This window comes from Micropterus salmoides, unplaced genomic scaffold (assembly GCF_014851395.1).
Source record: "Micropterus salmoides isolate LMB-PRFRI ecotype aquatic unplaced genomic scaffold, ASM1485139v1 Ms_hic_scaffold_18, whole genome shotgun sequence".
In the NCBI taxonomy this organism is placed as follows: Eukaryota; Metazoa; Chordata; class Actinopteri; order Centrarchiformes; family Centrarchidae; genus Micropterus; species Micropterus salmoides.
Genome location: NW_024040928.1, coordinates 15,948,778 through 15,971,860, shown reverse-complemented (window position 1 = coordinate 15,971,860; position 23,083 = coordinate 15,948,778). Strand labels below are relative to the sequence as shown.

Below are 23,083 nucleotides of genomic sequence, written 5' to 3'. Positions count from 1 at the left end.
GTTTCTCAAGCAATGAATTGTTTCAGCTCTACTTTATATTAAATGGGACTACGTTGAAAAAGAGAATACAAGCACAGCAAACCATCTCGGAATAAATAAAGGTTAAAATGTGACTGAGTATATGGTATATAAAAAATATATATGTATTGTTCGGTGAGTTTCATGTCCATCCAAGCCTCCTCTCCCCTCCACATTTTCCTGTCCTCTCCTCTCCCCTCCACACATCACACCAGGAGGCTCCCTGGGACACCTCTCCAGGCTGTTCTTTCTCAGATCCACCCAGAGCACAGCTGCTGTACTCTCTCTGCTTTCTATCTCTCTCTTTCACTCACACACATACACACTCACACACAAACACACGCCTCAAATATACGCGGTGTGAATACCATGCATAATGATTTACACAAACACTCAAATACTACCCGCAGTGCACACACACTACAGTAGCGCTCTCTCTCCAGCCTTGCCTTACCCCATTGTTGAATTCTATTTTCTTTCCCTTTGTTGTGTTGCATATCATTAAACTTTCCACTCTTGCCTTCTGAAGCTTTTTATGTTCTGTGTTTTTGCTCTTATCAGCATCATCATCATCAAATTATTTCCTCTCAAAGCCTAGTGGCAAACACAAGTCAGGACCACTGAATGGTCAGGATAGACCAAGTATTTCCTTTTAGTGTCAAAGGAAACCTGAAATACCATTTTATGTTTTAATTATTTTGACTTAGTTTCTAAGAAATATTGTGTTGTCAGTCAGATTAGCATAGCAAATGGCTCCAAATACTACAATACCCATGAACTTCGGCTGCCGTTGCTGTGGAGAAGAAACCAGTCATTGTGCATTCATGTGGTGTCAGATTAATCGGAAAAATTATTTCCCGAAAATTCTCGTTAACGTCCCCTGAAGTCGGAACAACAACTCGGAAAGTCAAAGAAAATTTGCAAGTTGCCGACTTGTTAATGTCATACATGTAGAAACGTGGTGGACAACATGGAAAATTCAAATTCAAAAGGCTTTGCTGTTGCTGTTGAGCACAAAACAAAATTTACCCAGAATTCAAAGCTGAATGGATTTAAACTGCAGATTGTGTTTTTTACTGTAATCTTGTGCTTCTGCCCACCGATGGTAGCGCATGTTAACAGTTTTACAGTTAATTTAAGTTGTTGTTTTTTTTTTCACCGAAATTCACTTTGGGAGTCGTAGTCTATCTGTACGTATTCAGGCTCGTACCTTTTTGATTTTCTTTTTTTTTTTTTTACGTCTCATATATCCAGTTAATTTTGGACGCCATATAATTTTTTTGGACTGATGACATGTACAGGGCAGTTTCATGTCCATCAAAGCCATATAAGTGCTGTGAGTCACGTAACAATGTCTATGGGGAAAATGAATGGGATTTTTACTTCCAGAACAAGGGGTGCCAGAAATGGCTCCTCCCACATTGCAACTCTATTGGGTCTTTCCACCACAAGACATTCCCCACAGGACCAAGAACCTTTTGATGAACTCAAAGTTGTCAGTTTTCCCTGTGTTTGGAACTACATAAAGTCCCTACTCCCACGTTAAGAATTATTGAGTAGAGTTTGCCAGGCAAGAATTTTACTGATTGGTCAAACACAGACCGAGCCGCTGCTACAAATTGTGCTTTATTCATAAAACAAGGAAACAAGAATTGAAGGTTGTTTGTAATTGAGGATGGTCCCAAGGTCTTTGACAGCCTTTCTACATATTACACAAACGGATCAGGTGTAAATAACATACACAGAAAGAAGGACATTTGGAAACGGCTAAGAAAGAAGAGAAGAAACAACAGCAGTGCAATTAACAAGGCTTATCCCCATGTTGATATAAAATGACTTTTCCGGACAGGATGTGTGGGCCTTTTGTGTGTGATAATTTCCTCGTCAATATTGACCTTTTGATCTGATAACTACCTGTGCCCATCAGAAGTCTGTTTTTAAATTTCCCTTCCTGTCTTCATGGCACCGTTCCCCCTAATGACCACCAACCACAGAGGCTTCTGTAATGCAAGTGAAGAAGACAGAGCTGTGCAGAGCTGAGAGGGAATAAATGATATGATATGAAATAAACTGTGTGACAACTTATCCATTTAAATTATATTTGGGCTTAAAGTTATGCATAATTAAGGATGTGGCTGCTCTGAGTGACCGGTGGATGCCCTCTTAGGTTGCTAGCCGCTAGGTGGTTGTCATGGTTGTTAGAAACTCCCGTGGCCAAGTCTGAATGGCCATCGTTGGTATCTTCACCTGAGACCAAGAGGAAATGCTTGTTCAGTTTCCTGGGAAGTGATGAAAGGACAGCATTGTAAGTGGGGGATAAGTGGTGGCGTAGACGCCCTCCTCTGTTCAGCGACGGCTTCTCCCACCCTGGTGTAGATGGCTTCCTTGACACCTCTTTCAAACCATCCATCTTCTCTGTCTAAAATGTGCACCTGGTGGTCCTCAAACAAGTGTCCTCTGTCCTTCAGATGTAAATAAACTGCTGAGTCTTGACCTGAGGAGTTGGCCCTTCTGTGTTGAGCCATGCGTTTGTGTAGTGGTTGTTTAGTTTCCCCAATATACAGGTCTGTGCCATTCCTCACTGCATTGGACCGCATACACTAGATTGCTTTTCTTGTGTTTGGGTGTGCGGTCTTTGGGGTGTCCCAGCATCTGTCTTAGCGTGTTCTTGGGTTTAAAAAACACAGGAATGTTGTGTTTGTTGAAAATCCTCCTGAGTTTCTCTGATACTCCAGACACGTATGGAATCACAGTGTTGTTGTGTTTGATCTTCTTCTCCTCATCCCCTGTAGTGTTGGTCTTCTTCCTGGATTTTGTGGCTGTTTTCACAAAGGTCCATTTAGGGTATCCACAGGCTTTAAGTGCCCCCTTCAGGTGGTTCTGTTCATTCTCTCTGGCTTCTGCACTTGTTGGTATGTTTTCCACTCTGTGTTGCAAAGTTCTGATGACTCCTAGCTTATGTGCCCAGGAAGGCCAAACTGTTGTGGACATCTTCTCGTGTGAATTTGATGTGGCTGTCCACGGAGTTGATCTGTGAAGGCTTGCACCTCCTGGGCTTTTATTTTGACCCACATGTCATCCACATACCTGTACCAGTGGCTCGGTGCTGTTCCTCTGAACGAGTAGGCTTTTCCCTCCACTTCTTTCATGTAGATGTTGGCCACAATGGGTGACACTGGTGAGCCCATGGCACAGCCATGCTTTTGTCTGTAGACTCCTCCGTTGTACTGGAAATAGGTGGTGTTTAGACAGAGGTCGACTAATTTACAGATCTGGTCAGGGCTGAGGCTGGTTCTGTTGTCCAGGGTGTTGTCTTGTAGTAGCAGTTTCCTTACGGATTCTACTGCCTCCATGGTGGGGATGCAGGTGAACAAAGAGGTCACATCATAGGACACCAGGGTTTCATCTGTGTCCAGTTTCAGTTCTTGGACTTTGTTTACAAAGTCAGTGGAGTTTTGGATGTAGTGAGGCGTGTTACCAACCAAAGGGGAAACGTATTCTAGTATCCTCAAAAGTCCAGATGCCCTTGACCTCAAACTTCGTTGGATAACTATGACCTGGATGACTGAGAACCTTCACAGACACCAGACACCAATAGGTGATGTTACTGACACTATTGCCGCGTTCCAGACTGCTCTGAACTGGGAAATTTCCAAATTGAAATCTCCAACTTCCAACCTCAAAGCGTTCCAGGTGCATGGTGGTGCATGACGCCGAACTGGCTGACCGTGACAAAGTGTACACACAGTAGCACCCTCAGCAGTGCTTTAGGTGTTAAGTTAAAGGATCGCAGTTTAAATGCAAAATGACATAAATAGCCTATATGTTACTAGTTAACTATGTACCTTTTACCATTTACAATGTGTGCTTCTATGGGCGCTGACATTGTTTTCTGACATTATTCAGCTGCTATTTGTACATATTTTTTCTCCGAGTTCACAAGTAGGAAAACCGACTTCAAGTGGCGTTCCAGGATAGTTTTTCTAGTTGTAGGTCGGAAATTTCCCAGTTTTGAGTTGCCTGGAAAGCAGCATTAGTCCATGTTTTATACAGTCTATGGCTGAAACAGTCAGTTGGTTAACTGATTAGTCCATCAACAGGAAATTGTTCAGTAACTTTGAAGTTTGGCTCATTTTTCAAGCAAAAATGCAATAGGAAAAATTTGTTGCTTTTTATTAGTCTTACATTATTGTAAAGTGAATATTTTGGTTTTGGGCTGTTGATTGATCAAAGCAAGACATGTGAAGACATCAGTTTTGAATTCTTGGAAGTTTTGGAATTTTCCATCTTTTTTTTCCAGTTGGGGCACCACAGTACCTCACCCGGCCGGGCGCCCCAAGTACCCTTACCCTTTGCTGCAGATTAACTCCCTTTTGATTAATCGACTGACTGATGCAGCTCTAGTATTACCCAAAGGTTGAGACCTTTTGCAGCTTTCTTTCACATGATTTATGTGATGTTTTTATTTAGCTTCGTAACAGAAAGAAAACTTCTCCAGCATGCCAACCAAAATGTAACAAGATTTCTTGTTTTCTCTGGTCCCTCTGCAGGGACGATGGGAAGGAGGGTCTGAAGTTCTACACCAATCCATCCTACTTCTTTGACCTGTGGAGAGAGAAGATGCTGCAGGACACAGAGGACAAGAGGAAGGAGAGGCGGAAACAGAAGGTATGTCTGAACAGTTACAAGCACATGGTGCCAGCAGTGCACAGTACATTTTACTTTCTCTTGATGAGCATTTGGGCTGCCAGTACACGAACACATGAGGTTAGCGCGCAAGAAGACATGACTTGAGAGTGAACAAGAGGCTTCCTGGGAAACACAGATTGATGTGTCCTGCTTGAATAAACCGACAGGGTGATTCACTGATAGATTCACATGCCTGGCTTCATACCATGTAGTCCAGTGCATTCATTAGCAACCATTCGTAGATTAATCAACTCTCCCTCTGGTCAGCCCTCTTAGGTTATTACTAGTGTGATCATTACATCTAATTAATGGGAGCATCTGCTGTTCACTTGCCCCTGCAATGTGAGTCACCTCTCTGCCTCTGCACAAACAAACAAACACACCTCACTAGGAAGCTCTGTAAACACACAAACAAGCACAATCTGTTAACTAACGAAATAAAAGAGCTCTTGGACATCCATTGAAACACAGAGCTGTGGCCCCCCTGCCCAAAACAGAGGGATTTCCCACCCCCAGCATCAGGAGCTCTAATCATGAGCTGCTTGCATTTCCCTGCATGGGAAGCAGGGCGTGCTCCACATTTTGCCCCCTCGCAGTCAATCAAAGCTTATTACAGCCATGTCAATGAGGGATAAGGAGAGTTACTTTGTGTTCATGTGAATGAAGAGGATATAATTTGTTGGTTATGAGGATTTAAATGACTGTGGGAACGGTCCAGAGAGGACAGAGCGAGTTTTGCCAAATAATTAGTTGGGAGGATGAAGTAAAATTAAGGATATTTATTTTCGGTTGTTCCGGTTTTGTATTCATCACTTTTACGATAGCGTAATAAACATACATAAAAAAGCTCATTTACAACAGTAGACAGACCATATTTTCTTCAGAAGTTAAGGTCGATATGACCGCTTGTAGCCAAAGCTCATTCCAGTGATATTCTAATTAAAGCTCCGGGTGGGCTCAGCTTGTAAAGCCACGCTCATTTCCCTCTTCACCACACTGGTAGTTAGACGGACCCCATGGAAAGGCCTAGAAGACATTCACAGGGAGAGCAGGATGGATTAGGGGAATTACGCACACATATTTGTTGGTTTGTGTAACCATCGTGGTTGGGTAAATGGTCTGAATGAGGATCAGGGCAAATCCAGTGCGGAGAGGATATGTGTGCGTCTATGGAAAGCATTCAGAATCATCCACTGGAAGCGTGAGGGATGGACAATTAGTCATGCAAAAACGTACACGCACACTCGCATATATCAACTCAAATGGGTGTAATTTATGTGTATAAGTCATTGATAAATTTACACCTCATCACTTAGCTCATTGAGTGGTTCTTCCACACCATGCCTCTCAGTCATGGTGTTCGTGAAGTGTGTGTGCTTTTTTGCAGTAATTATATACACTGTTTGCACTCCACCTTATTATTTCACCACAGGATTACAGATATTTTTTAGACCATTCTTTGCTTAGAAGCTTCTAAATATTTTTCAAAATGACAGTTTTACCATTGTGCAAACTCACACACAAGCATGGATACGCACAGGGAAATGCTTAAAAAAAGATCTACATCGACCATGACCATGATCTACCATGCAGTGTCAACGGCCTGACAGGCCACGCCACCTGCCAGTCAGCGCGGCGAGATTGGTCTGAGATTGGCTGCCAACACATTTTGTTCCGCGACAGACAATGTTCCAGCCCTCTCGCTCTTTCTCTCCTCCCCAATGTCATTCAGTCTTCACTCTTACTCTTGCAACTTTATATTATGAATAACAGCAGAGCATTGGGCAACATCGTTAAAATAAATATAATTTATAATAATTGACATATACCATTTTTAGATAATCAGTATATAAAATCACATTTAAACTTATGATATAGATGTTTAATGCAATGAAAGTGTTCATCAAATGTGTAAAACAAAACCTGCTATTACTCCTTTTCTTTGTTTTTAATTACATTTTGCTTCCAGTCATTAGTTTGGACAACAAAACTTTATAAAACAGTAACACATTATGATCATCGCAATACGATTCTACAAAAAGTCAGCAAACAGTAATGTTGAGTTGTCACCCAACCTTATTATCAAGAATTTTTAAACATACAGAACTTGTAATTTCATATACTGTATGTTTTGTTGGACATACCGAATGGTAGTAAGGTAAAAATCCTTTACAACCTCCCATGTCCTTACCTGAGGTCACATTTGAGCAAGTAAAGAATGAAAAGGAAGGAGAGAAGGAAGAAGGAATACGAAAAAGGGTGAACACACATGGCAGCCAGGATTTCTAATGGAGGAGATCAATAATCAAAGGACAATCCAGCAAAAGAGTTCCTGATATGTTTCATAATTATAGATCAGGTCTTGTCTTAAGGGAATTCTAGCTTTATGTAGATGATTCTCTAGAAAAGTTTTCTAAACAAATCACATCTTGAATCCACTGAAGCAGGAAGGAGGAGTTTGGATGCCTTCCAGTGAGTAGCAAAAGCAATTGACATCAGCTGGTGTACAGGGAGACACGGTTCGTGGGTTCAGGTCAAAGGTTCTTCTTAGAGGAAAGACTACAAATTAAATATTTTAGCCCAGGGTGTTGAAAGAGCGGCAATCATGATAGAAAGATATTATTTAGTGTGTAAAGGTACCTCTTTGGCAGTAGTTACATTACATTTATCCCAAGCGACTTACAATTGCTATATATGTCAGAGGTCGCACGCCTGTGGAGCAACTAGGGGTTAAGTGTCTTGCTGAGGGACACAGTGGTGTCTCACAGTGGATTTGAACCCGGTTCTCTCACGCCAAAGGTATTTGTCTTATCCACTGCTCCATCACCACCTCCTAGTACTATTTGAGTGATTTATTCACCTTAAATAGGTCCAGTTTCCAAGCAATCTTGACTTTTCCTCATATTAAATGTCAGTGGTATGGTTAGTATAATATATCACAGAAAATAGGTCTCTGTTAGGAGAACCATGTAATCTCTGCAGTGTATCTCCTCGTGGAGAGATGGGAATCAAAAAAAAAGTTGCATGTAAAAATAAAAACTAATCATGTAAAAAATGCCTGGATGATTCATTTGTGGCAGAGTAAAAAGGTGGATACAGCAGAGAGAGCAACTTGAATGTTTAAAACCAAAATGCTGACTGAAGTGATTTAATTCTCCACGACCAAAAAATTAATTCTGGATGCTGGTACCTGACAAAAAGTAGTACATTTACAGTCAGCCAGTTTCTGCACGTCCCCTACTTCATCTTATTCAGTCACCAGACATTTTCATAATGAGTCCCATCACTCTAATAGTTAGTCCAAAACCACATTTACACACACTGCGTTACACACAAGCGCACGCAGATTAGCAGCCAGTGATAAATGAAAAGCATCACAGAGCAGAGAGAAGGGAAAAGAAGCCTACAGTGTTCTAATCTCATTAGCTCCTGTGTTAGCCTCACCCTCAGCGGATTAGCAGTAGACTATGTGCCGAGCAGAGGGAGACTGAGAGAGTGAGAGGAAACCCCTGGGGACTCAGGAGGAAAAAAAAGCAAAAGAGACACGGAGAGAAAGTTGGTAGGAGAGGAGAAAGAGAGCATCGCTGGCTCTCTCTGAGATCAGTGTTTGAGTCCACACTATGTCGAGGTTTGTCTCTAGCGTCTGGATCGCCCTGTGGAGACACCCCTTTGGCTCCGCCTCTCCTACTCCTGTCTGATTAAAGTGCTCACAGGCAGCTGGAAATGCCTCATCGTCATAATGGAATATATTGACATTTAAATTTTAGCCTGTTTATTTCTATTGTCTGTCCAATAATTTTGGATTTGTTCAAGTCTAAAGATTTACTGCTGCCAGTCCTCATTAAAACCAGTAGGTGTCTATTGTTGCAAGTTAATGAGACGGCTTGATTAATTAATGAGCAAATATATAATAAACGTTTTTTTCACATTGTCACAGGTCAGTCTTAGACCTGATTAAATTGCAAACTGTCAAAGTACCAAATCTTACAACATGACTGATATATACAAGAATGTATACTCTACTCATTTGACTTATACAAGATGTCCGTCAAAAGTCAATATCAGGGCAAATGATAAAGGTAGGGTCCTGCACATGATCTGAGGCTCATGAGTACAACATTTCATTGATAAAAAAGTGCTTCTGACATGAGGAATGTCTCAGCTTTTAAGCTCTCTAAGGAGAATGTGGTGGGGCCAGCTGTTATGTAACACTGTGCCAGCAAATGCATCAGTGTCTATTGATTTAGTTAATTTCTAGTACATATTGTATAATATTTATGTTTTTACATTTTTTACTGCACTCCAGAGAAACTCTGGAGACACACGAGGCAATCGCTGTGTGCAGATGCTGCCCTCTAACCACACGCCTGACCTGAGGAAGGCCTTTTTTTCAGATTGAAACCTTTTTTATTCATCAGTAAAATGTTTCGCTTCAGGGAGTGTGTAGGAGCTTTTCTTTACTTACTAGAGCCAGAATCTGCTCTAAATACCTTGGAATCCCCAAAATATTGCAGAGAAACATACGGTATCAGTAAGCAAAGAGCGTTAAGTCTCCACCGTTACTTCTGTCAGATACAAATTTCCAATGTTAAGTTGACTTCCCCCTCCCCTGAAAAATCACACTATCCTTAAGCCCCCCTTTGCTGCGATTGCCATGGCAACTACTCCATTGCCATTCAAGAGACTGAGAAGTCTGGAGCATTGAGACGCAGAGATGGACCGAGACTGACACCATGAACAGCGCCCTGCTACAGGCCACAGCAGCTGTACACATCCAAGGCTGCTCCGCTGTCAACACAGACACGCTGAGCTTTTTGTGTGTCGCGAGGCACCAAAAAAAAAAAAGAATGACTTCCATCCAGAATGTGGAGGACATTCAGAGCACTGGAGCTGGATGTGCAGATTGTTTATTTCTCCGAAATCGTAGCACACACAAATAGAGAAATGGATTTCATGTTAAATGTTGACCTTTCATTGTCGTGGTGCTTTGGCAATATTGACATCAGCTATCATTAGCTTAATTAGGCTTTGATTTAAAAAAATCATGTTTACAAATGTCATTGTCTTTCTGCAACAGAATACGCTTGTTAATTATTTCCCAGTTACAGCATGTACCAGGCAGCCCTAATGATTGTTTCTTGACCACAGAGGAGCTCTCCAGTGACTGTGATTTCAGCTGCAGAGGTTTTGCTTCACCATCACCTTTTTTACACTTGAGGATTGAAAAATGTGCAAAATATGATTTTAGATGTTATGCAAATATCTCGTTAAAGCAGCTATTTGCATGTAAGCAAAGGAATGTATTCACTAAATTAACTTTTGGTATGTTCTCCTACTTTTCCTACTGGTCAACTTGTAATGCACAAATTTAACCGGCAGCAGAACAATGACAATAGAGATGGATCACATGAAGATGAAATCATGCACAGTCACTGTTGTACACACGCTAAAGGACCTGCACCATTTGGATGCTTTGCTCCAAGGGACAGGTATGAAAATGTGGTGACTTCAAACCGGATCTCTGTAGGGCTAGATTTAGAAGAGCTTAGAAAGTGGACAGGAGGCTGTGTTTGCACAATTTAGGACACTAATTGTGTTCTCCTTGTAACTTGTGCTAACAGTTTCAGTTTTTGTTAGCCTGTTATTGCTGGTACATGAGCAGCTAATGAAAGTGAGGCAGGACAGTGGTTTTCTAACTTTGGACTGGTTTAGATCAAGGTTGCCATTGCAGACAGTGCATTTGCATTATTGCACCCCTTTTTCTAAAACCTACATGCTTCTTGTATTGAAAGAAAAAAGAACTCTGTGTGCTTTTACCAATTATAGCGCGTGGACACCATGGGATTAATCGTTAATTAAAACAACTTTCACACTCAGAGTATTTTGTTATGTCAGCTATTTTAAGCCACACGAATATAATTGAACATGTGTGCGATATTTTGTAACGTTTCGATGGTAAAAATGATAGCGTTGGTGCCCTAGAATTGTGTCATGGTAATAAACAGTTGTGGAAATACTGCTTTAGGATCTCCCTTCCTTGTTCCTCTCAACCTTTGGCTTTGAATTCTCTTTTCTGAATCCTGGTCGAACTCTGTCTGACTGTTCAGCTGGAAATGCCTTATCTTGTGTGTCCCAATGGACTTATGCGAGTCCTCTCTGAAACCCCTCCTCCCTTCCTCACTCCCCCAGAGGTAAGACCTTCCTCCCCGCCGCCTCTGCCAGAGCATCTGCTCCCCACATGGTAGCCTGCAGCCCTACCCCACTCCACCCCCGCTCTATCCACTCCCCCTTTCTGGTTTGCGCTGATCAAGTGAGCTCCCCACTTCCACCCCGTTACTAACAACCCTCCAGTATTTACCTGCCCTGACTGCATCCCAGTTCTACTCTTGGGATAGATTTTTATCAGTAATCCACTAAGAAATGGGGGAAATTGTTGGACTAAATTTGATCCTCTTCTAAATATATTTAGCAGTTCAGACAAGATGTCTGACTAGGTCTTCAGTGCATTTTTGTTTAATCCCAGAACAGGGTGCTAAGTTTTAAATGGAAAGCTGGCCTTACGCTGCATATTAGATGGATGGTAGCGATGGGACCCATGTATATGACTTGAGAGTGTTCATGTCACAGGATAACTCAAGACAGTTAGTGAGGGTGTACTGTGCATTGACAATATATCTCTACCTCCATTAAACTTGGGTTTTATGCCTCGAACAGCAGACGCTGGCTCACGTAAGGCGTCCTTATTTACTTGACTTTCATGCACTGGATTGTATTATGAAGCGTCAAGTCAGACACATCTGACATTTCAGAAAAGAGTTTGACGTGAACGCCATTTATAAATCTCGTAATTAAGCTTACCGAACGTGCAAATCCAAGTGGAGGTACGATTGTTGGCACTCTTCTGACAGTCTTCTGAAGTTCTCATTAGCCGTATCTTTATTCTGCTGCAATGAAGACAAGCAATATACATGCAGAAAAGTTGTGGCCAATGCAAACTGTCAATGCGATAATAATGTCGACAATCTTTCTGTTTTTTTTGGTTGTTTCATCCATTTATTTGGGCATGTTTAGTGTCAGCCAAGCTTGAAATAAAAATAGATTATTTTTTAAAAATCCAAATAAAGTCAGTGAATTTGGGACACAGCCATGGAGTAGACGCCTCACTAACAGCAAGGTCATACACTCAGTGATTTTGAGTTTAACTGCACGTTTGCGTTGGTGTAGTGGTCAAATAACACCGTCTGACACGTTTGAGCAGAGACGTCTTCCTCTTTGTTACAGAGATCAAATCATGATACCTATAGATACACATTTTATTTTGGCATTCAACATGCTGCTCTTCATTTGAGCCCTTTACGTTTTCCTAGCTTGCTCACCAAGCTTATTTGATATTGCCACGAGGCTTCATCATAATACAGAATATCAGAATGTTGCAATAGAGGTGACTGCACAACCAGTATATTCTAAAGCCAGTTTTTGTAATTGTACAATCATAATTTTATTACATTCATCAGTGAAAGCCATATCCGTAGATAATTACTGTAAAAGTCTGCACAACCCAAATCCAATAGATCAGCAGCAGCAGAAGTTTGTGTATTGTGTGAAGAGTTTGTGTTAATGTCAGCAGCTGGGTGGTCCTCCCTGTGGGGGTTATTTACCCAGTAACGTAGCTGCAGTTCTGCTGAGTCTGTCGCATTAAAAATTGACAAACATACGGGGACACACAGGTACACACACACATACACACAGAAATATTGCACATCAAGTGAGCATGAAAATGTGCACAGGCACATGTGAACGCATTCTGTACATAACAAATCCGTGACTGCTGCATCACACACACTCACAGTGCTTGCACAGTGACACTTTCTCTGCCAGTACCAGTCCATTCAGATGAAGGATGACGACCTAGCTGAGGCACACAGCCCTGTTAAATTAGCTACATTTGTAACGGTGGTGACAAACACGTGCATGCGCACGCACACACACACACACACACACACACACACACACACACACACACACACACACAGGAGATGCACCGTTTCTCATTTTCTCTCATACAAACACAGTGTACCTCCCTCCATTGTTTACTCTGCTTTTTTTCCCCAGACTGTTTTCACATTCACGTTGCTGCATTAAAACTCAGTGTGTGATGCTCTCTCTTGGACAGATGTTTGTCTGGCTCTTTACCCGTGTTCCCTTGCCCTTTTATCTGCTTGCTACCTGTCCTTCCTGTCACTCCTCATTGTAATATCAATAAAACCAAAATCCCAGAATAGTCTATAAACCTCTGAGTAGGATTGCAGAATGCACACTTTGTTTCATTTTTATTTTTTTTGTAAATGTGCTCTGTAAATGTTTCTTTAAATATTGCCAGTACACAATGACTGCAGACCTTTCAGGAAGTCAGAGGTTGGGCCGGATTAATCCTCCAAATTATCTGGCAGAAAATGCTGAATTTTAGAGGCTCTGCATAGTTTGGAAAATGGCAGAGGACGATAAGTTAAAATATTTGACCTTCTGCTGCAGCTCCTGTAGCCTCAGCAAACAGTGTTGTCAGGATGCATTGCTGTATGTCATGTTTGAAATAAATTGTATTTGCCAGTCTAGCTATATCAATATGCAGGAGCTGTGTGTGTGTGTGTGTGTTTGAGCACAGAGGCTACCACTCGGCCAATACCTCATCAGGGGTAATGGGCCATGATGAATCAGAACCTAATCAATGTGCATTACCATTAGGATTTATTCCTATGCTCGCTCTCGACGGCCCGGCGCAGCAGTGGCCGGGCAAGATCATCATCGTTTAGCCAAACCAAAGGAGATGCTGTCCACAACCCACGTTGTGTTGAATCAGCCGCCTGTCAGCCAGCATGTTTCATCTAAAGACTAGCGCGCACGCACACGTGCGCACACACACACACAGTTATTGAATAAGGAGGGAAGGCCTCCCTTGAGGATCTAAGGGCATTAAAGAAATTTATTAGTATTGGTTTTAATTCAGAGTCCCAATGTCTCGGGCTGGAAATAATGTTTCAGAGGCCTTTTCTTTACTTTGCCTAGAAACATTTGTGAGGGAAATAATACACGACCACATACACACAAATGTGCACATTCACAAACAAAAACAGTATGGTGTTTTCTGCTACTAGAAATAGGGTTGCAATCATTGTTTGATTCTTCAGAAGCAAGAAAGCCAGCAGGGGGAACATGTTATGTGTTTGTGTAAAGGCAGTTGATAAATTGTTATATTTCACCCAAAGAGTACTACATCTTGCTTTATACCTGATTTTATGACTGACCTACGCTTAAATGATAAGTCTGGCAATATTCAGTTTTTTTTATTATCAACAAATCCAATTAAAAGGCAAAAACTAACAATGAATTGATCCTACCAACAAGTGTTGTCTGTGTAGCCAAAGCCTGATGTTCCTCTGAGCCACAGAGCTCCATTGTTGTCTGAAAACTATTTAAAAACAGCAGCGAGACACAATTGTGCACTGGGTGACATGTTCCTTCATTACAATGAACACGGGCGCTCTAATTTATTTTAAATTAATCCCAAATACACTGTCCTGCTGCTGTAAACACTCCCTGTTCAGATCGATTCCTGCATGAGTAACGTTTGCTATAGTCTACAATGCCTGGCTGTGTTAGAAGCTTATTTAACCCTTTTTAAAAATGAAACTGTAAATATGTGACCTGTTTTTAGATGTACATCTTCAGTATGAAACCGGAGGGCTTTGAGTGCCACAGCCAGGCTAGGGAAGTGAGAAGGTATCGCTAACACTTAGCTGGAGTCTTTTTATGGGATTTGTTTGACAATAAGAAGAATATAGAATAACGCCAGCCTAATGTTTAAAAATATTTGTCTATAAAGGTGGAAAATGTGTTTTTAAATGAATTGTTTGTCAGAATTGCATAATATTTTCTAATGTGAAGTGGCTCACAACTAATGTGATCGAGAAAGTGCTTTAATGAAGTTCAGTATTTAGTTGAACTGTGAAAAGCTCCCTTCTTCATTTTAGTGTTCTTGTGCTTTAACCTGTCATGTATTATTTTGATTCAACTCGAGCATGTTTGTGTGCGTGCGTTTGTTTTGCATGTCATTCTTCAGCCTGAGCTGTTGTTGGTATGACGTTTTTTTCCTCCCACATGTAGAAACACACCTTGTAGTTTGTCCTCCCATTCCAGTGAGATCTCTCTCTTTCTACCTCAGTCTTCTTTCTGTTCGCGCAGAAGCTCAATTCTGTTATTTCGTGTGTGTGTGTTTGCTTGCACTGGGCTGTGTGTGCTGCTGCGTCCTCCTGCATTGTGACGTCCCCCGAGCTGAGCGCGTTGTCATTTTCTGTTTAACAGCACTTTTCTTTTCCCCTCTTTCCCCCTTTTGTCCCACCTTCTCTCACCGCCCGCTCTGTTTTTGTCCCTGTTGACTGTGTGCAGCGGTGTTGTGCTCAATCCTGTGCCATGTTGATTTTTTTGAACCCCCCTCCCCTCACCCCCAGTGCTTCTCTTGTGGTTTTTGTTCTTATAGTTGCAGGACCCCCGCATGTATGATCAGGTCTATAGGTACTTAGACCTTCCAGGGCAGGTATGTGAAAATATGGCGATTATTTCAAAACTGTGTGATTTCTGCTACAGCAGCTCGCTGCTCAGTTTCTTTACAGCCGTGTGTGTGATGAAAGTCAGTCATGCTGAAGTCTGGGAGGCAGGGAGTGATGTTTGATGATGGACCCTGAGTAAATATGTAAAAACCTTATCAAATTGTCGCTTTATTGCTACTTTCTGAATTCCATGCTTCAGTAAAAATATATACTTGTATGATATTTTGATTTGGTCCATGTCAGTGAATGAGCACTCCCTGTTCCCAAACTTGTGCAACGGTATTTTCTTAAACATCTGTGTGATTTGTCTCACTAGAGAGCTAATTCAGTACACTATTTGAAAAGTCCTTATCACCTAGTTTAAGATAAATAGAAATTGCAGGAAGATGTTTTGACAGTAGCTACAATGCAAAATGAAAGAGGGATGCTTTGGTATATGGGTATTTATGTGCACGTGGACTGTAGAGGGTGAAGCAGCAGAGTGTGAAAAAGCCAGAGGGGGCAACTTAGATCCATATTAAAAATTTGGATTTAATTGTGTGATTAAAATTTTCTCTCTCTGATTTAACAGCAGCTAATCTGTTACCTTTTTCTCTTGCTATCCCCCTCTCGTTTTTTTCTCCATCTACACCATCTCTTGTGGGTTTTCGTCTTCCCATTTGATTCTCGCCGTCGTCCGCCATCTCCTCATCTGCCTCTTTCCTCTAACCACCTCTTCCCACACCATCATCGTCACCCTCCCTACCAAAGCTGAAGGCGATAGACCGTCCGCAGGAGCCCGAGAAGGTGCCGCGGGCGCCTCACGATCGTAAAAAGGAGTGGCAGAAGCTGGCACTGGGGGCAGAGCTCGCCCAGGACATATCTGACGACAAACACAGAGAGGCCAACGGATCTGCAGGCTACCACGACAACAGGTGTGTAAATGTGGCTGTCCAGTGTTACCCATGTCAGAGTTGGAAACTAGGACAAAACTCTCTAAGACAGCATGAACGGAAAGTCAACCTATCTCCACCAGGTTTTAAGAAGCTACTTCGTCCCATCATTTTAACCTAACCTAACTCAAAACAGGCTAATGTGCACATAAATATATACAGAATATGCAATATAACTTCTATTTTAAAATATGAATGAGCTTCAAAAATACTGATTGGATAAACACTGATTCGTCAGCAGGATGTAATCACTCAATCTACAAAAATAAATTGTGCCCACTCCACTAAGAATGACTTCCTGCAGTTTAGCTACAACAGCGATGATTAAGGTTCCTCACAGTGGTGATTGCATTTATTGTGCCTCAAAGCTCCAATGCCACTGGTATCCAATCATTCCCCTGCCAGTGAATGTGATTAGTAAGAAAAGATAATACAAATTGGTGGTTTTCTTGGATTTGTCAGTGCCATGAATAGAACTTCAAGGCAACAATGAATGCATGCTCCTTGATGTTATGACCAAATAGCCACAGTGTCTATGATGGACAGGACTGACAAAGCATCATCTGATTTCTTTTTCTTTTTTCCTTTTCAACTGTAGCTGAGGCACATTTCCATTTTTGTCCTCATAAATAAAACTATATAAAACGAGTGCAAGATACAGCACTAGATCAAACCCAACCAGTGTAAGCCATTTAAAAAGAAGCAGATGAATAGATTTTATTCATACAGCCACATATGATTCTACTTTTGGTATTTTATTTCATTTTTCCTGTCTTGATGTATCAGATTCTGGATCCACAGACTTACTAAGAAAACATGTCATCTCTATGCAGCAGTTCAAAGTGTTTATCATTCATTCTCAAAAAAAGAATTTGAACAAGTATGAACATGTTTCAAGCTTGTTGAAATATTTCGTAATTACCTCTCGTCTTCAACTCTGACTATTTTTTAGGGATGCACCGATCCGACTTTTTCAGTCCAGATACCTGAGCGTTAGGGTATAATCCAACAGAAACAAGGCCAGCTCGGCATCTGTCCTGCATGCTTTTAGCTCATGCCAACAAGTCAAAGTCAGTTTGATATTTGCTCTTGTCCGGTCGTTTGCTCGTCTCTCGCTCTTTTTCTCAGTCCTCGCTTCCTCTGACAATGTCTTCTTCAGCCTCTTTGCAGCTCCTGCCATAGCCATACTGAGAATACCGAGCTAGCTTCTTCCAAAGAACTTGCACTGTACATTCTATACTTGTGCTTCATCTTATAGCTTGCTTGCTGAAGAGTCCGAAAATGCTATGTTAGCTCTCCTAGCAAAGTGTTCAGGTGTGACGCATTGCTTGATACGCACGTAATTGAATTGAATAGATTGGCTACCCGGCCAAGCTATTTGGTTCAGTATCGGGCCGATTTTGGTATCGGTTCGGTGCATCCCTAATATTTTTTAGCACACATTTTGAGCTGCTTCATACTGTACTTTATTTCACACAGTTTGTAAGTAAATAAGCACACTGCTGTACCCTGTGTGCACTACTTTAACTTCTAGTCCTCCTCTGGGGTCGGTCATCTTCATCCTGTAGGATGATTTACAGAATAAGAAGGAGGGGGGGAAAAAGCTCTGCTTCGCATCATATTCATATTTTCAAATCATATTCATTATTTGATTACTTTTCTCGCATCTTTGCTCTTTTATTTTGAAATACTGGATGTTCTTCCTCCTCGAGCCTCTAAACATGATTTAAATGAATCAAGGAAGATCAGGAAAGAAAAGTCATTCTTATGTAGTGGTAGATGTCAAGTTTTATAGACGTGTCGGATCACAGTCACTTACACCTTCATTGGGTGAAATTCATGATAAATGTGAAGGAAATTTACCTGAAGGAGACAAGGACTGAAATGTAAACAAAGTGTGTACAAGCTATCAACGGTGGTTCTTTCACAAGGGGGTATAAGGTAAAACAGTTGGGAGCCATGGGTCTCTTCTACATGTAGCATGAGCAGCAGTCACAGCCAGAATGTCTGTTGATGTGTTTAAATAACTGCGTTTGAGTTCTAACAGAAAAAAATATTTGTGCAGGTAAGCTTGTTAGTTGATAAGAATACCATGGACAATAACTAAAAACAAAATTGAGCAAGGGGAAACCAAACGCATGAGAAAATGAAAACGTATCTCTCTGCTCAGGGCTCCCTCGTACATGGAACATTTGGACGGGCCCTTCTCGCTGGCGGCGCTGCCCTACAGCCAGATGAACGAGCTGCTGAACCGTACCGGGGACAGAATGTATTCACGGCCCCACGATCCTCCACCTCCTCCACCTCTCATGCACCCACTGGGAGAGATCAAGCCACCCTCTGTGATCAGGTGGGACAGGAGACAAGGCCATAGCCTCAGCTTTATGTCCCCTTTAGTGATACTTTTTTTTTTTTTTTTTTTTTTATCGTCTTGCAATAAGTGCAGCAAGTTTTAATAATAACAGCAGTAGGTGCTCCCCCACATTGACAGAAAGTTAATGCAGCTCTGATTTCCAACTCACCGGACTGACAAACCCTGCTCACCCGATGCTCCAAGTGGATTCAAGAGTGAAGAAGTATTTCACCTTGTCTCTGATTCACAAGCAACACACATCCCATCCCCATCTCTTTGGTTTGTTTGGTTTAAAAAAAAAAACAACTTATTTGTCTTTGTATCTCTTATCGATTAGTTTGTTATCGTGACTGGCATTCCATTACTTTTCTTCTTGTGAGTATTTATTGTGTTTGAGAGGACGAGGATTTTTCACTGTTTTTAGAGCTCAGTAGGAAAAAAACACAGAGAAGAAGGGATAGACAGAGATTTTGTGGACCAAAGCTGAAGGTGGGGAGAAGGGCCGGATCAATAAAGTGTTAAGGCCACTGAGCGCATTACAGGTTGTTTTTCTGCTGCACACTTTTGCCGCATGTCACTGTTTGAAGGGATGGAGAGATCAGAGGGAATGATTAAAGCTGTGGCTGCAGCACCAGAGAAATATCTCATTGATTTTTGCAGAAGTCCTTGCAGCTATCTTCATCTTTTGCCCACAAACTCTTTCCTCCCCATCTTGATCTGCCACCTGTCTTTATTTACTTCTACTTTTTAGTCTTTTTCTGATTTTTGCTTCTGGTGTTAGTTACTATCATTGTGTTGCATATCTAATTTTCTCACTTTACCCCCCTCCCCACATTTAATGTAGCACATTAAGTAGATATTTGTAACGATACAACCTCAAGTGTGCTTGGGGGAGTACACAGTATTTTTCTCTCCTTTCTCTCTTGCTGTGCTTTTTGTCTGCAGCAGTTCTCTCCGTGGAAAGAAAATTGGTTGTGAACATGTCGGTCTTTGTGTTGCAGTGCTTGGGTTAGTAGCACAATCCAGCAACATAGCTTCAGCTTCAGTTAATGGCCAATACTGAAAATGTTCTGACTTTAACGTATGAGATACAGTAAGCTCTAGATGCTCTGTGCTTTCAGTGCGCCTCTCTGAGATGCAGCATCCTCTACCCTCTAATTTGGCATATGACATTGAGATAAACATTCACTGGCATGGTGGGCTGGTGGCAGAGTTAAGGACCCCATAAACCACCCTGACAACACTGCAATTTCAAAAAGCTACTGTATGTATGATTACTTTTACCAGCGCCGGTCTAAACATGAAATTGTGCTGCAGCTGATTACCTGATCTAATTTAGCTAATGTAGGCTCTGTGTGTTGGCATGACAAAAGAGGATAAAGCTCCAAGTCTCATGCGATATGTCCGCATCCTCACCAGCTGATGATCCATGTGGATGACTTGGAAATAAAGAAACGGCATTGTTCTTGTATCACAGAGTACAGCTAGTTGGTCCTAGCATCGTACGTATTTCATGTTTCTTTTCTACATAGATTTCAGTTTTCTGATCCCTGTGATGACCTGCTTTTCTTTCTTTCTCTCTCTCTCTTTCCCTCCAGTTCCAGTTCAGGTTTTTCCGACAGCAGACCCCAGTCCCCAGCCCGGACAGCAGGCCTCAACTCCAACACTCCTCCTCCACCGCCTCCTCCTCTTCCCCCTCCACCTCCCCCGTTACCCTCCACAGGCCTGCGGGGCACCCCTCCTCCTCCCATTCCTCCTCTACCACTCCAGCAGCAGGCCCCAGCCATCCCGCCTCCTCCCGCTCCTCTCCAGATCGCCCCCGGCGTGCTCCACCCAGCCCCTCCACCCATTGCGCCTCCCCTCCACTCCTCCTCCCCAGCCCGTCTCCAGCAGGTCCTGGACAGGGGCCCAACCATGGGCTCTGGGACCCAGTCGGATGGCACCATCCTGCCTCCTCCCCCGCCGCCTCCTCCTCTGCCCCTCCCCGGAGTGCGGAGCTCCTCGCCTTGTCTGTCAGGCCCGCCGCCTTTGCCAGCCTTCCCCTCAGCAGGAGCCATGGCCTCCCCACCGCCCCACACCATCCACGATATGGGGTCCAAGAGGCACCATCCAGCCAATCTGCCACCCATCAGCGATGCACGCAGTGTTCTGTTGGAAGCCATCAGAAAAGGTGGGTTGTGTTTTCCCCCGATTGTTTGTACACAGCCGGCAGTGCAGAGCTTTCTCTGGATAAAGCGCACGCTCACAGTTTAGGGGAGAAGTGTGTATTTTGTCTTTTTGATCCCTTGGATGCTTTTCAGATGCCGACATTTTATTTAAGAAATGCATCAGATTTATTAAATAATAGCTGAAAATGTTGGTTGTTGGACAAAAAAAAAACTAATCTGCAAAAATGCATTTTAAGCAAAAGTCCCAAAAAGTCACTTGTTCCAGCTTCTCAAATTTGATTATTTGCTGATTTTCTTAATTATCTACAATAATAAATTGAAAATATTTGGGCTGATCAGACAAGACAATCAAATCAAAGACATTATTTCATCATAAACTAAAGTCTTTCCCTACTTCTTCCCACTGCAGGCATACAGCTACGCAAAGTGGAGGAGCAGCGAGAGCAAGAGGCTAAGCACGAGCGCGTTGGCAATGACGTGGCCACCATCCTGTCACGGCGCATTGCTGTCGAGTACTCCGACTCCGAGGACGAGTCCGAGTTTGATGAAGGAGACTGGATGGAGTGATGGCAATCAGAGAGATGGTGGGGGGAAACGCAGCGTTGGCGGCAGAGCATGAACGTGTTCAGGTGCCCCCCCCAACCCACACAGAGTCCTTTGTACTCTGGAAAGAAGTGGAATATTGTTGTTGCCCAGTTGTCCTCTGTCAAGCTTTTTTTTTTACCTCCCCGTATCTCTGTCTTGTTGTGGGTTGTGTTAGGAGGAGAATCTCCACGTTGCCCTTGTCTGTCTCTCTAGTGTTCCAAGAGAAGTTTTTTGCGTTCATCCTTTTCTGCACTACCACACGACCTTGTTTACTATCGTCATACATGAAGATAACTTTTTTTTTGAAGAACCACTTGTTTTTATTTCGTATTTGTATGTCAATCTTTAAAAAAAAAAAAATGAAAATGAGAAAATAGAAAAGGACAAAATGAAGGCATGTTGCATTTATCCTTAGTTCTCAGCACCATTTTGCCACCTGGTGGCTGAACATGGCATTGAATGAATGCTGTTATCTTTTATTTACCTTTTTTCTGATGAAACATTTGTGGTTTTAACGGGCCAGTAGTTGCTGATACTGACCACTACATGAACAGTCACTCAGTGTGAACACCAGCTGGGTTGTTTTCTCTCTTGTTATCAGGACTGACTTTACCGCTTAGAACAAGCAAAAGATTGTGTTGATGATTGCTATACGGTTGGAATATGAAGGAGCAGAAGCACACGTCTGCTTCGGCGCACGTGTGCATATCCATCCACTTACATCTAACTTGTACCCCCACGGAAATGTATGCCAAGAGATTGAGCTTTTCTGTCTGTCCAGGTTCTAAAGGAGCCACATGTGCTCATGTTGACATCAGGCAATGTCGAAGATAAACACTGAGCCATTGGTTTTTAGTATATGGAGCTCCCATCCTTTTCTCAAGTTCTTTGCCATAGAAATGGACACTGGAAGTGATTTAGATGCTGTAGATTTACATCAGATTTCCTGCCTCTCTTATTGTCCCAGGTGAATATTCAGTGTGCCGATGAAAATCTTGAATTTTGAGAAGGTGTGATTATGAGAGTCTGACCAACACCAGGTACAAACCACTCAACACCACTGAAGGCAGCTTTTCACTCAGATTACCCTTTATTGTGTACCTGCCCACTAACGAGAAGCCTTACCCTCGTTTGGTTCTACAGAATTTCAAAATAAAACATTTTGTGTGATACTGCCTTTCAGGAATGAAAGAGAAGGATACATTATGCCTTGTTTTGGCTCATTTCAAAGAAAATGTCTGCCATCCTTTTCCATTTGTTCTTTCTTCTACTTGCCTTATTGTTCGTACAAAACGTATCGTTGAGTTCATGAATGTATTGTGCTGTTACTACTTACTTGCCTGCGCTTGTATGGATTTGCTGTTTCTATGTTTGGGAGGGGGGAGAAGGGGCGAGGGAGGACAGAAACCCTGGTTTTAAAAAAAAAAAGAAAAAGATTAGATCAATACTGTATACCATGTAACTTATGTAACTGTTGACTGTAACAGTTTGCTTGAATTAATAAAAATCTAATGTTATGTTACAGCCCTAAATGTTACGGGTTCATTGTTGTTGTTAAGCTGAATTTGTCTTATCTCTTCAGCTGAGCCCTATTCATCATATGTGGATAACCATTAAGCTCCAACCTGCTACAGTTCAGGCTTTTACAGTTAGCTAGACCCTGATCAAGACTTTAAGGTGAACCCCAAATATGAGGTCCATTTTCAGCAGAATCATGGCATAATTATGATCCGA

The 23,083-nt window shown here is 42.1% G+C and overlaps 1 protein-coding gene across 6 annotated transcripts in view; it reads left to right on the top strand.

Moving 5' to 3' along the window:
• The window catches only part of wasf1 (WASP family member 1), a 62,151-nt gene extending 39,270 nt beyond the window's left edge, over positions 1 to 22,881 (top strand). For 4 of the 6 annotated variants that reach the window (XM_038726852.1, XM_038726855.1, XM_038726854.1 and 1 more), the window contains 6 exons: positions 4,569 to 4,686; positions 15,242 to 15,298; positions 16,062 to 16,225; positions 18,414 to 18,593; positions 20,195 to 20,766; positions 21,174 to 22,881. In XM_038726852.1, the coding sequence (XP_038582780.1) occupies positions 4,569 to 4,686; positions 15,242 to 15,298; positions 16,062 to 16,225; positions 18,414 to 18,593; positions 20,195 to 20,766; positions 21,174 to 21,331 (1,249 nt within the window). In that variant the 3' untranslated portion in view covers positions 21,332 to 22,881. Of the gene's footprint in view, positions 1 to 4,568; positions 4,687 to 10,814; positions 10,899 to 15,241; positions 15,299 to 16,061; positions 16,226 to 18,413; positions 18,594 to 20,194; positions 20,767 to 21,173 lie in introns of all 6 variants that reach the window. The other 2 variants (XM_038726858.1, XM_038726856.1) reach the window with 2 other exon arrangements.
• Positions 22,882 to 23,083: the final 202 nt, after the last annotated feature.